Source organism: Eubalaena glacialis, chromosome 1 (genome assembly GCF_028564815.1).
Source record: "Eubalaena glacialis isolate mEubGla1 chromosome 1, mEubGla1.1.hap2.+ XY, whole genome shotgun sequence".
NCBI lineage: Eukaryota > Metazoa > Chordata > Mammalia > Artiodactyla > Balaenidae > Eubalaena > Eubalaena glacialis.
This window is the reverse complement of record NC_083716.1, coordinates 63,092,749-63,106,151: the sequence shown is the minus strand read 5'-3', so window position 1 is coordinate 63,106,151 and position 13,403 is coordinate 63,092,749. Positions and strand designations below refer to the sequence as shown.

At 48.4% G+C, this 13,403-nt stretch overlaps 1 protein-coding gene across 2 annotated transcripts in view; it reads right to left on the bottom strand.

Annotated features, from left to right (window-relative positions):
- Positions 1 to 13,403, bottom strand: part of PSAP (prosaposin) — a 32,174-nt gene that overhangs the window by 3,712 nt on the left and 15,059 nt on the right. Inside the window, exons 2-9 of one of the 2 annotated variants that reach the window (XM_061181194.1) lie at positions 11,362 to 11,495; positions 9,463 to 9,537; positions 8,754 to 8,879; positions 7,590 to 7,790; positions 7,041 to 7,184; positions 5,233 to 5,289; positions 1,396 to 1,527; positions 44 to 142 (exon numbers count right to left, since the gene is read on the bottom strand). In XM_061181194.1, the coding sequence (XP_061037177.1) occupies positions 44 to 142; positions 1,396 to 1,527; positions 5,233 to 5,289; positions 7,041 to 7,184; positions 7,590 to 7,790; positions 8,754 to 8,879; positions 9,463 to 9,537; positions 11,362 to 11,495 (968 nt within the window). The remainder of the gene's footprint in view (positions 1 to 43; positions 143 to 1,395; positions 1,528 to 5,232; positions 5,290 to 7,040; positions 7,185 to 7,589; positions 7,791 to 8,753; positions 8,880 to 9,462; positions 9,538 to 11,361; positions 11,496 to 13,403) is intronic. The other variant, XM_061181203.1, reaches the window with a different exon arrangement.

Here is a 13,403-nt window from a genome sequence, read left to right as displayed (position 1 = left end):
GCGCTTCCCTCTGCGATGGCAGCATTTCCCGAAATCCACGTACCTCGGTCCTGTTGTTGTCAATCAGCTTGACCACCTCCTTCACCACGTACTCGCACACCTCACAGTAAATATCAGCCTTCGCCGGGACCGGATCCTTCTGCTGAAGGGGCAGAAGAATGCTAGCACTGAGGGCCTCGCCTCACTCCTGGGTCCTGCTCCTCTACAGGAGTGGGGCAGAGGCCAGGACGGGCTAGCGTCACACAAAGGCCACTTCCTGCTGCGTTCAGAATGGGGTGTGGCTTCCTCCCAGTGCCGAGCCCCAGGCCCTGCTGCTCCTGTACGGTGGGAAACCCGTCCCTTTCCCCGATCCTGGTTCCAAAACCAGGAACAGAAGCAGTGAAACTGTCCCCCAACCCCAAAGAGCTGTCATTCAATGTCCGTTCGGTTACAATCACCTCATCATTCAGCACTCATTTTGGGGAGGTGAACAGGGGGAGCAGGAACAGAGAGGATTCACTGTTAGTCTACTGTCTAGAAGACAGCGTTTTCAACATGTTTCAGGTCTGCTCTTGCGTTTCAAGTCTCAGTGCCTGAGATTGCTTTTCCAGAGCCTACCTTTGATAAAACAGTACTGTTGAACATAATTTTCTGTGATAGTGGCAACATTCTCTGGCCGTGCCATGCAATACAGCAGCCGCTAGCCACATGAGTCTACTACTAAGCACCTGAAATGTGGCTAGTGTAACCAAGGAACTGAATGTTTTTTTTTTTTTAATTTAAGTATCACATGTGGCTAGAGTACAAGCTATAACTCTCCATCTTCTCCAGCCACTAATTCAGTCAGCAAGATGGGCCAGAGCCTCTGAGCGTCTCGACTGGACAAAAGGGCAGCAGCAGTGCTTCCCTGACTCTGCCAGACACAACCCTTGTGTGGGCCACACGGTACACGTGCCGAGAAGACAACAGGAGGAGACGCGACAGCTAAAGGCCAAGTGACACTGACATGGGAAGTTCTGGAACAAGAAGTGCACACAAGTGCCACGTGATAAGACATCACATGGCTGGGCGCCTGTTCTGGGAACATCAAGTTTGTACCACGGCTACAGCATGGGGAAGGAGGTTGGCGAGGCCACAGAAAGCACATCGGAAAGGTTCGGTTGGAGCCGGGCACTGAAGAATGATTTCGAACGGTGTGCTAAAAACGTAGACTTGATCCCATGAGCACTAGGGTTTATAACCAAGGAAATAAATGTACGAGGGTAGGGGTGCTGCATCAATTTAGGGGATACTGTAAACTAATGGTCTCAAACTCAAATACCTTTAAAAGCCAAGCAGGGAACCAAAAGAGTGTGTGCCTTGTAGGGTGAGACAATGTGGAGTGGCGGGGCATCATAAACCAATGGCACCAGGTACCTTTATGGGCTCCACCAGCTCCAGGGCAGGGATGACATTCTCCGAGACCACCTTGGCAGGCACCAGAGTCTTCATGGGCATCTCCTTCACCTCGTCACAGAACCCAACCAGCCCACAAATCTCCTTGGGTTGCTAAAAAGAGCACAGAAGCAGCAGTGAGAGGCAGGCCCAAACCCACCACCCCCTGTCCCACGCTCTACACACAAAGTCGGGGTGCTGGAGGAACATCCTAGACCCAGTGTCAAAGCTGACTGCCCCCCAGACAGGCAAAGATTCCACATTAAATCTAAAGGGGCTTGTGCAAATGCAGATGTACCAGTTTCACATGGGGAAGGAGGCCATGCAAAGCTTTGAAGAGTGATCAGACAGAACCACTATCTGCTCCAGCCAGGGAAGCAAAACTCCTGGCACCTTTCAAGGGCAATCGAATCAACTCCAAGGACACCTGGTCTGTTCTAGAACCTGTTTTTCAGTTGAGCTGGCTCGCCCTCAGGAGGAAGTAATAAGCTATATGTTCTTTCTAGAGGAAGAACTACGATGCCCATAAACTAACAGAAAGCCAAATGTGTTTGTTAGAAATAAAACCACACCAGATCTTTCAGTAGCAGGACCATTTAAAATGATGCATTAAGGGGAAATATTGGCTTTTTAAAAAGCCACATTCTGCGTTCACAATTGCACACACACACAGTACACAAGAAAACCCAGTCTCCCCATGTAATGAATCTTTTCAAGTCACAAGGTCTCCAGATTGATCCCCTTTCCCCTCCAGACACCAAACCACAGACGAACTAGATAGTTCGGACAACATCTTGACCATTTCACTACGACAATGCCCAAGAGCAAGTAAAGTATACACACTTTGGTATACTTTGTAAACAAATACAACTAGCTCTGGCCTGATGGCATTTGCTCCCACCGGCAAACCATAAAGCAGCGGGAACAGGATTGCTAAAACGGGCCCTGTTAAGGGGAAAGAGTAGCTCATGGCTATGGTTCATCTTTTAATATGCAGAAGGCTCTAAAATTAAATAAGGCTGGAGAAGTCTGAAAAGTATATCCTAGAAGTATCCTATCTCTGGCAGGCTTTAAGAACGGGCAAAAATCAGAAAGGGCGTGAAGATACAGCAAGCTTTTTAGAAAAAGGACAAAGATCAGGAGGTGTGGCTGCTTTGTCTCAGATCAGCTTTGCTGTACTAACTCCTTGAGGGGGCCTAGGTGAAAATTGAAATATTTCAACCAAGGTCCTCTCCTATTAGACTTCACAATACCTTTGAAAATCTTTAATTCTAAAACTGGATGCCAGTACTCAAAGGAGGGCAGTGCTCAGTACAACCCCGAAAGGGCACTAGCGTGGTAAGTCTAGTCTGGGGGCTCGGTCCCCATGTTTTGCCACCAGTGGCCTGGCTCTTGAGTTGTCTCGTGTGGCTCCAGAACCCAAAGGACCCCGTCACCCAGAGGGGCAGAAGCCATAATCAAGAGACTGTTTCCAGTTCTCTGGATCCAACAGACAGGGGAACAGCCTGCTCGCTATCTGCAAATGACTTGCTCATGCAGCAGAAGCATTTCTGGGGCGATGAAAAACACGACCAATGACATGCAACGCTGTCCTGAATCATGACAGAAACAAGGTGTCCCACTGAAGCTGGGCCTGCACTGAAGGAAGCTGAGGCCACCGATGGTTGCCCACCACACTGGTGGCCTGCACGTGGCTGGCTAGGCGCTGATTCCGACCAGAGTGCCAGGCTCTGCGGGCTTCATCTGCTGGGCCCCCTGAAGGGGAAGTGAGGCCCCTGACCCCTCCCAGTGCTGAATCACACAGGAGAGATGCAGAAGCTCCCTTGCCAGCCAAGTTATTAACACAGAGAGGGAGCCTGCCTTTCACAACCTTTCCTTGTATCTGTCAGAGCTGATGATGCCGTACAAAAAAAGATGAGCAAAATTAACAACAAGCAGCAGCAGACCACTACTACAAGCAAATTCCCAGCACATACCTGATCCTGCTGTTGAACAAAAAAACAGGAAATCGGAGATGAAAATAAGAGAAAGGAAAGGACACAACAGTTAAGAAAAAATTAAAACAACAATAATCAAGCAGTTAACCAGGTATAAGGATGTCTGTCACCAGAAGTTTAGGTGAAATGCCCTTGCAGTCACCTATCAGCAACCTACCTTGTTCCTACTATTGCATGCACATGGGGACCCTGAAAGCTACTCTCTCCTTCAAGGGTCAGACCACGCTGCCCCCAGCCTGTTGGTGCACCATCCCCATGTCCCTAACACGCCACGGCAAAACACTGAGCAGCAGGTCCCCAGAAAACACGTTATGAGGGGCTTTGCTTGCTCAGAAGCCAAGCCCACCACGCCTACAAGGCCCTCACCTCAGGCTGGTGATGAGCAGCCGGGAACAGGACACAGGGCTGCTCAAATCAGGGGCGTGTGTCAGAATATCAAATACACCCGGAGGGGTCAGGGATCCCCAGCCCAGGTCTCAGGGCAATCTGCCCCCAGGTGGCCAAATGCCAGCCTGGAAGGCTGGTTTGACAATGCAGGCATACCTCATTTTATTGAGCTTCACAGATTTTACAAATTGAAGGTCTGTCGCAACCCTGCTTCAAGCAAGTCTATTGGCCTCCATTGTTCCAACAGCACTTCCTCACTGCATGTTTCTGTGTCACATTTTGGTAATTCTCACAATATTTCAACTTTTTATCATTACTAATTTGTTATGGTGAGCTGTGTGATCGGTGACCTTTGATATTACTACTATGACTCACTGAAGGCTTAGATGATGGTTAATGGTTTTTAGCAATAAAGTATTTTTTAATTAAGGTATGTACATTGTTTCTTTAGACCTAATGCTACTGCACACGTAACAGACTACAGTGTGGTATACACATAACTTTTATATGACTGGGAAGCCAAAAAATTCGTTTGACTCACTTTATTGTGATATTCACTGTACTGCAGTGGTCTGAAACCAAACCTGCAGTATCTTCGAGGTAAGCCTGTGTATTAAAAGCCCTGCCCTTTGACTCAGCAATTCCAGTCTTAGTTACCTATCTTAAGGGAAAAAACAGGGATGTGCATGTGTATCTATTTGGCCCTAAGGAGAACAAACTCAAGGACTGTAGGCCAATCTCAACATAGTTAGGAAGTCAGCATGACAGAGAAAAAAAGGACAACTCACCCCTCACCCACTGCAGATTAGATCTCAGGAGGCCAATGCATCTTCCCCATGTAAGGATGCCTTCAGACCTCTCTGCTCTGTACAGTTTGCTGCATGGATCTAGCTGGCTTCACTGTGCTTTCTGGATATTTTCTACCTCTAATAATGAAGGAATGCCCCTGCCACCTGGCTGCATCAGAAGCAAGTGCAGGAGTCACGGGCTCAAGCAGCAGCTACAGCTAACACTGCTGCAGAGCAGAGGACCAACTCTGGGAGGCGGATGCTCCCCCCTCAGAACTCAGGCTGGAAGAGAGCAATCCTCAGGCCTGGCCTAGCTACAGAGCAGACTATTCCCAAGGGTCCCAGAATGAAAGCCAGATACTAGAAATCTGATGGCCAGCTCACATATGCGCCGGCAAACAAACCGCCAGGAAGCCAGCAGGGCAGTCCCGGGGGTCAGCCTGCTTCAGCCTTTCCCCTCCCTGGGGAAGGCAAGGGGGAGGTACTGAGTTGCAGGTGGACGGTCTGCTGGTCAAAGAGGGCTCATTTTGGCCCAATTCAGTACTCAAAGGTAAAAGGGAAACTAAACCATATAATTTTCAAAATCCTAGAAATCACAGTTTGAGACAAAAAAAAAATGCTCACAAGGAGCTTCCCCTGCCACCTACCATATGCATCACCATTTGGATAGCAATTTCCGAATACTGGTTGATATAGTTCTTGCACTGGGGAGAGAGAAAAAGACTGTTAGTGAAACTCATTGCTACAACAACACACCAAAAACCCACCCTTTCCAACAGTGTCAATAGGTGAGTATCAAGCAAGTTTCCAAGAGTGGAATCATCAATGTCTGCTCTGGGCAAGTCTCAATAAGATAAAAAATGGCAATTTGGTTACTCCATACCTTAAAGGAAAACATGTGTGCAAAAGTGTTTTGAAAATGTTTTCCAAAGGCCCTTAGAGATGAGGTCCTCCAATCTCCTTTCATGGCCCATACTTTCCCCGAGGTCACACGGCAACTACTCAGTGGCAATTTAGAGTGAGTGTGGCTACAAGATACACTGCTGATCGATCCGAGATTACTTTTCAAATCCGTTCACACATTCTTGGACAGGATTATAAAGTTTAAATCCAGTATAATCCAGTTAAGTTATAATGATTTTCATAAAAATCTAGGTATTTCCTGCAGACCCTATCTGGTCATGACTGGGGAGTCTCTATACGTGAGAAAACTGAGGGTGATATGACAGCCCTCAGAGAGGTTAACCTAGGGAAGCCAACTGACATAGCAAATATACCAAGATACTTCAATGAGGCTAAAAGATTCACAGGCTTTAAAGAAAGTTAAGTCAACAGAAAGGAACCCTTAGCTCCCAGAGCCAGCCATTCCCACCCAGAAAGGCTGCTCTAGATCCCACACCCACGGACTTCTTACAGCTGGCCTCCCCACATCCAGTCTTGCAGAGGTTTATTAGTGGTCGGGTACTAAATGGCATTTTGGTTTTAGACATCAATCTCATGAATGTGGGTAATGGGAACAGGGTCCAAGACATAAACCCCCCACGGGGCTAACGAAGAGTTTCTGAGCCTGGAGGACCAACATTCACCAAAGTAAGGAAGGCATCCCGGGTGAGCCTCTTACAAGCCAGGCGCGTGGCTTCCCCTGGGCAACCACCCTGCTGGCAGAGGGGACAGCACACCTAGAATTACGAACAGACAACAGCCAGGCCTGAGAACCGGAACAGGGTTCTAAGTGGTTCTACTGTTGTTTCTTAAAGTTGTGGTGATGGACTTCCCTGGTGGCGCAGTGGTTAAGAATCCGCCTGCCAATGCAGGGGACACGGGTTCGAGCCCTGGTCCGGGAAGATTCCACATACTGCAGAGCAACTAAGCCCATGCACCACAACTACTGAGCCTGTGCTCTAGAGCCCGCGAGCCACAACTACTGAGCCCATGTGCCACAACTACTGAGCCCATGTGCCACAACTACTGAAGCCCGTGCACCTAGAGCCCGTGCTCCACAACAAGAGAAGCCACTGCAATGAGAAGCCCGTGTGCCGCAATGAAGAGTAACCCTTGTTCGCCACAACTAGAGAAAGCCCGCGCGCAGCAACAAAGACACAATGCAGCCAAAAATAAATAAATAAATTTATAAAAAAAAAAAAAAGTTGTGGTGACTGCGAGAAAAAAAAAAAAAGTCTTCACAAAAGTGGTCTCCTTCTCCTTCCACTCTTTTGTCCCAGGAGTTCTGTTACATATCCAAACTCAATTAACCAACCAAGTATTTAAGTACCCACCACATATCTGGCTGCTTTCCAGGAACAGGGAATTGTTTGAACATCTCTTCCTCAAAGCCCTGAGGCTGCAACTTAAAGTGGTACCCCAGGAAGTGAACTTTTCTTGGCTCCCCCACTCCTGTCTCCACAGCCCAGCTCCCTGGCCCAGAACATCCTGCGATGCACGAGGTGAGGCTCACCATGTCGGCCATGCCAGGCCCCAGGCGGTCGCACTCCTCCTTGGCATGGTCCACCAAGGCCTCGACAAAGGTGGAGTTGGTCCTCACAGCATTCTGGACATCAGTCACCATCTGAATGCAGTCCTGGCAAACGTCCCCATTAGCCTAGAGAGACAGGGGCAGTTGGTCTGTAAACACTGCATATTCCTAAAAATAGCTAAGTGTTCAGATTCCGACATGCTCGTAACTGCAGCACCAGGGCTGAGTCCCTGAACTGTTCCTAATGTGTTTTTACAGGCTCTAAAGGGACTGACAGGTTTAAAATCAAGTGGGCATTGATTATAGTAAAACTTAACAGGAAGGGGAAACAATCTTTGCGTCTATTAGATATCCCGGTTCTTCAGAACCTCCATGGCACAACCATCTGAAGGGTGGGTTGTGGAACTGCAGAATCAAGTAAAGGAATAAAGCCCCAGTTTGAGAGCTGTACGCACACGCCGGCCCCGTTTTGTGTCGCAGCTCAAACCCAACCAAAGACGGGGCCCTGGGAGGCCAGGCCCACTGCCTTACCTCGTGCTGGGGCTTGCTGTGGGGCCCGTCCTGAGGGTAGAGGAGGAGGGGGACGTTGGCCATGAAGGGAGCCACCACCTCAGCCATATCCAGTTCCGGGATCTGATTGGACTCGAGCTGGTTCTGGTGATTCAGCTCTGCCAGGTGCTTCTGAAGAGACTCGCAGAGGTTGAGAGCGGAGCACACCTCCCCGGGATGGCTCTGGGGGGAAAGAGGCACAAGTGGAAATCCTCTCCCCAGAAGGAAACAGGCCACCTGGTGCCTTCGAATTCTCCCTTTCCTCATCTCCTGGCTTGACTCACGTGTGCACGCCCAGCTAACAGGCATCTCAAACTAAACCTCCCAACCTGCTCGGCCGGCCCCACGGCTCCATTATAACAAATGGTTCCACCACCATCCTCCCGGAGGTGCCAGCCACAAACCTGGAAGACATGCCTAACTCCTCCCCTCCACCAGCAAGTCCAGTCCGTTTATCCACTAAGACCACGTGCAGCTGTCCGCCTCCACTGTCCCCACCAGATCTCACACCTGACCGTCCTGCCAGCTTCCCCTCTTGCAACTCCCAATTGGTGGGACCCAGACCAGACCAACCCCTTTGAAAAAGGATCATCTCACTTCTCCCCGTGAAACCCTCCAAGACCTCCCCGCCGCACTGGCAATCCTGAAACATAGACTGAAAGGTCTTGCGTGATGTGACCCCTGCTTTCCTCACCAAAACCTTGGTCCCATCTCAGGACACTCCTGCCCCACTGGAGGTTTTTAGGGTACTTCCAAATTCCACAAACCTGGTTCCTTGTTCCTTGCTGAAAACCCAACCTCTGGCACATGGTTTATGCATAACAGATACTTACTGAATGAAAGTCAAGCATCCTTGTAGCTGACATGAGTTATCAAATCAGCACCTGTAACTGTTATACCAGTTTACATTCCTTCACTAATTCTATGAGTTCCCATTTCCCATACCCTCCCCAACCCTTGAACATTACAAGCAGAGTGGTCTGCTGTGCCAAAGCCATTTTGGACGAAAACTGTATGAAAGATCTGTTGACAAAATCTCAGTCTATGAACGGACTTTCCATTTTAGTCACTGTAATCTGGTCTGGAACCTCCCCTGGGCCCCAGAGGTGCCTTGAAGGAAGAGTCTATCTATTCTCCATCACGTACCATTTGTCCTTTAATCATGTCCAGGATGACCGGGAGGTAGGAGTCGACGATCTCCTTGCAGGAGGCAGACATGTTCGGCTTAGGCAGCCAGTCACAGGTCCTCTCCAAGTACACAAGGATCTCTTGCTAGAGAGGACAGAGGCAAGGGTCGGACCAGGATGGACTTCTCCACAAATGGGCTGAAAGCAAGAGGCCCTCCACAACTCGAGAAACGTGAAGGCTAGAAACAGTGGCCCTCGGGGAAGAGGACCTGGGAGAGGGCTAGTGTGGAGCCGTGGCCCTGCCAGGTCAGTGAGGCAAAAAGCAGACGCGAGCACTATTCAAAACGAAGACCCTCTGACCTGCGGTCTCACTGGCACAGGGAATTCTGAGCAGAAATCACCAAAAATGGACCTAAGGGTTAACAGCATGTGATACAAAATCCCAATCAACCTCGGGCATTTGACGCCTGACCCAGGAGTCAGCAAACTAGGGCCCGCGGCCTGCTTTTGTACAGCCTGTGGCTAAGAATGGTTCTTACATTTTTAAAGGATGGGGGTGGGGGACATTACATGACAGAAGCAGTCTGTGGCCCACAGGACAGTTATTTCCGACCTGAGCCTAGACCATTCCTCGCTGGACGCCCTCAGTCACAGCTCTGTACGGAACCGATGCACGTGGCCACACGGCCACCGCTCACACGCAGTCACACACCCTGGTGGCGGCTCACCTCAGTAGCGTTGTCTTTCAACATGTCACCGGCTGCAGTGATGACGTCTTTGCATATGTCGCAGGGAAGGGATTTCTAAGAGGCAGGAACACGAGGGAGAGAGATCTGTATTTGCAGGACATAACTCACACCGCACACAGCTGAAAACTGCCATGGCCTTTTTCCTGTTTCATCTAACCATGGCCATCTCTGACACACCGGCACATCCTCGTCCCCCAACCTAGATGAGAAGCACCGGACACCGCGGGGGAGGCTTAGATGTGACTGATCACACTACTCTGTGCTTCTACGGGATAGAAACCCTTTTCCTGTACCCTCTACCCCTCAGCGCCTTGCTCAGTGCACACGGCACAGGCTACACTTCGCATTCATGCTCACACAGCTCTGTGAAGAAACTGAGGCTCAAAAATCAGCTGGAACTCAGGGCAGCAGAAATCAGAGAAAATCGGTAATGTGATGGAACATCACAGAGTTAAGAGGGTGCGGGCAGTGAAACAAGGCCCAGTCAGACCTCTGCGCATTCCCACCAGCACTGCTGCCGGCACTCTGTCTGCCTTCCACCTCCTGGGCAGTGCTGTGTGCCAGTGGAGGCCACACGTCACCACTGCAGAGCTCAGAGACATGACACGAGTCTTCTAGACAAGCCTGGCATCCCTACATGGCCCAGGACCACGGAAATTCTAGCCAGTCCTCAAAGCTCTTGGGGCGCTCCTTTCTTTATGTCAACCAATTTTCAACCCATGAAGAAGGAACTAACACATCTGGGTGAGATTAAGGAACACCTGTGAATTTAGCTGCATTTAGAGAAACCGCCTTGAACCTTTGGACCTAATCAGGCTAATACAGTGCATGGGGCCACTCAGGTTACATATGCCTTTTTTTAGTATCGTGAATTTATGATATCGTGAATTTGTGCACGATGCCCGAGAGGTTCCGGTATCCACAAGACTGTCCTGTCAAGAGAGAAAGATCTAAACTCCCCCCATGATACATTAAATTTCAAAAGAGGAAGCAGTATTAAAAACAAGATCAGAAGCAAATTAGAAACCAAATCTGAAAATAATTTTGGCCACAGAGAGTGGTTTAAGACAGTGAATTCAGAACCTAAAAGAGCAGTGTTATTGAATTAATTCTTCTTCTCTTACTGAAGGAGTACTAGTGGCCACCGACAAGTTTTAGACCTCAAGCTCCACACAGTCAAACCTGCCTTGCACCACAGGCTGAAGCACATCCCAGAGCAAGCAAAGAGCACTTCCTGTAGTCGGCCGGCCCGGCCAGCAGCGCTCGGGGGTCTCCCGAGAGGACTCAGGTTGCATGGAGTATGCACTTGAGGTTTGTCATCTTAACAGTATTCCCCACATTCATGTGCTATGTTTACCACTGTTTAGACGAAAAATCAGTGGCATCTTTTCCAGTTTGGCTATAGTTGGAAATAAAATTTTAGATAGCTCCCAAGCTCTAGGGTCTGAATCAGTGATCTGCCTGTTTAAAAGAGAAAAATACCAAAAAAGGGGGAAAGGATTTCAAAAGCTTAGCATCTACTTTGAGTGAGTGACCAAGGACAGAGCTGCACCCGTGTGCCCAGTCCTGGGAATGGGAGCTGCACCTGCCGGTCCCTTATGTGGGGTGGAGAGGTGGGAGCTGCATCTGGAGGGCAGCATGGGGCACACGGTGGAGGACCGGCAGGACCTCGCCCTATCTGTGCCACCAGGACACTGGGCGGCCTTGGGGGAATGGAGCCTCCCCGCTCCAGCCCTCCACTCCTCCGCGTGGGTACCCCCACCCACAAACAGGTCTCAGGTTCACCAGGAAGGACAAACAAAAGGACGCAGGAGAGAGCACTCCGTAAAGGGCAGCAGTTACAGACGACACAGAGGCCCGGCGGTCGGAGGCACTCACCACGGCCGGCTTGTTCCAGACGGTCTGCAGGCAGTGCTGCACGGCCCCGCAGTCAGACGCCGTCTTCACGTTCTGGCACCACACGGCCGAGCCTCTGGTACATTCTCTCAGGCCCAGGACGGGGCTGGCGAGAGCTGCAAGCAGAATCGGTGTGAGGAGGCGGCCCATTCCCACATACCAGGCCCCCCTCACTTGCTTCCCCAGCATCAGGGGCCTTGGCATTTTGCGGGACACCAGGCTGGCCCCTCACCAGCTGTATGAGACACGAGCCACACAGCCAAGGAGCTGCGCTGTCACATATGTCACAGGGCTGGGAGGGACTAATCTACCTGGTTCACCGTTTTCCTCTCACACTACTTTTAAACAGTATCAGACAGATCAGTCCTTTTAATCTTTACCATCTTAAATTTCCATGAAGTAATGAAAGAAATCACAAGAGAAAAGACTGGCAGGTTTAAGAATAGAAGATTTTAACTTCTGTAGAAATGAAAAACAGCCAAAGTTAAAAAAAATTGTAATGAGAACACAAAGAGTCATATCCTTATTACATAAAACAATGGCTCTTAATGTTGTTCTAGTAGAAGAGACCTTTTATAATCAACTGGGTGAGTTTTTGCACATAAACAAGTTTGCTAGCAAAAAACAAAACTACATAGCTTGGATATCACAAAGTGTAGGTATGTCCACTCGAAACCAATTGCACACACGGAGTTTCATCTATGGTGTAACAAGGAAAGGACTCGGGTGAAAGTCACAACCACAGAAATGGGATTAGGAAAAAAAAAAAAACAGGAGAAAGGTTCAAGTCACCTGGAACCAAAGAAATGCAGGTTAAAGCAAGAAGGTACCATATTTTTAAAGTTAAAATAACAGCCAACGGAAAACAAAAACAAACTACCTTATCACCAAATAGTGATAAATTTGTGGAAAAAGATGCATTCTTATAAGGCTGACAGCAGTGTGACTAGTAAGTACTTCTCAAAATATATTAATATATTTCAAGAACTGAGGGAAAAAAATCTCTCTTCAAAAATCCACTTCTAATAAAACATTTTAGGGAAATCCAGTAATTCAAGAGGTAAAATACAATATACCTAAGTATATATATATATATATAAAGTCAAATTCACAATACTAAAAAAAAGGCAGATGTAACCTGAATGGTCAAAACCAGAGGGAAAAAACTAGTGATATTCTTACCAAAATATTATGCAGTTGCTAAATATACTTATAAAAATGATGTATGTCAAACAGAAAAATATTCAAGAATATGAAATTGGGGTTGTACAAAAATCAGAAAATAAACAAAACAAGGTGGTTGGTTAAATTACTTTTTTAAATTCCCCATGTCATGTTGTTTGTGTGTAATTTTTAAGGAATATTTTATAAACTGCCCTGAGAGAACTATGGTATTCCCTGATTCTGGAACTAAAAACTGGGAAGCAAACTCTCACATTCACACCTCGCTAGGAAACAACAGATTACATCGGGCCACATGCAGACGGATGACTGCGCAGGGGTCAAACTCCAGCAGCTATCACAGGAGGGTCGAACTAACTTCTACTGTAAACAGAAAACATTTGGCTTGGGTCTGAGAAGAAAACCCCACAGCCACGTAAGAAACAGATTTAGAACCTCAGGAGTCATGCTGCATGTTGCTTCACCTTGTAAAGCAAGAGAGGACACAGTAATTCTATAGACATGTCTCTCTCTCTCACACACACACACACACCATGGGCTACAACACATGGAGGGCGGTGGGTGCTCTCTCTCTAGGAGAAGGAAGGAAAGGAAATACTCTTATTACTTTACTAGCTATTCAAGCCTACCTATAGTTCCACAAACTGTTCATGCAGACACGGAGTCACAGGTCCCCAGAAAGCTCAAGCCAGATGATCTGCGCCCCTTCAGACACCACCAAACGAATTCTTAATCTGCCCAGATTACAGCCTTCTCTGCCCTTTTGCACAACCCACAACCAGTTCATGAACTCAACAGAACTGGCCTCATTCCAAAAGCTGTTGTTTTGGTCTGGTCTCCGT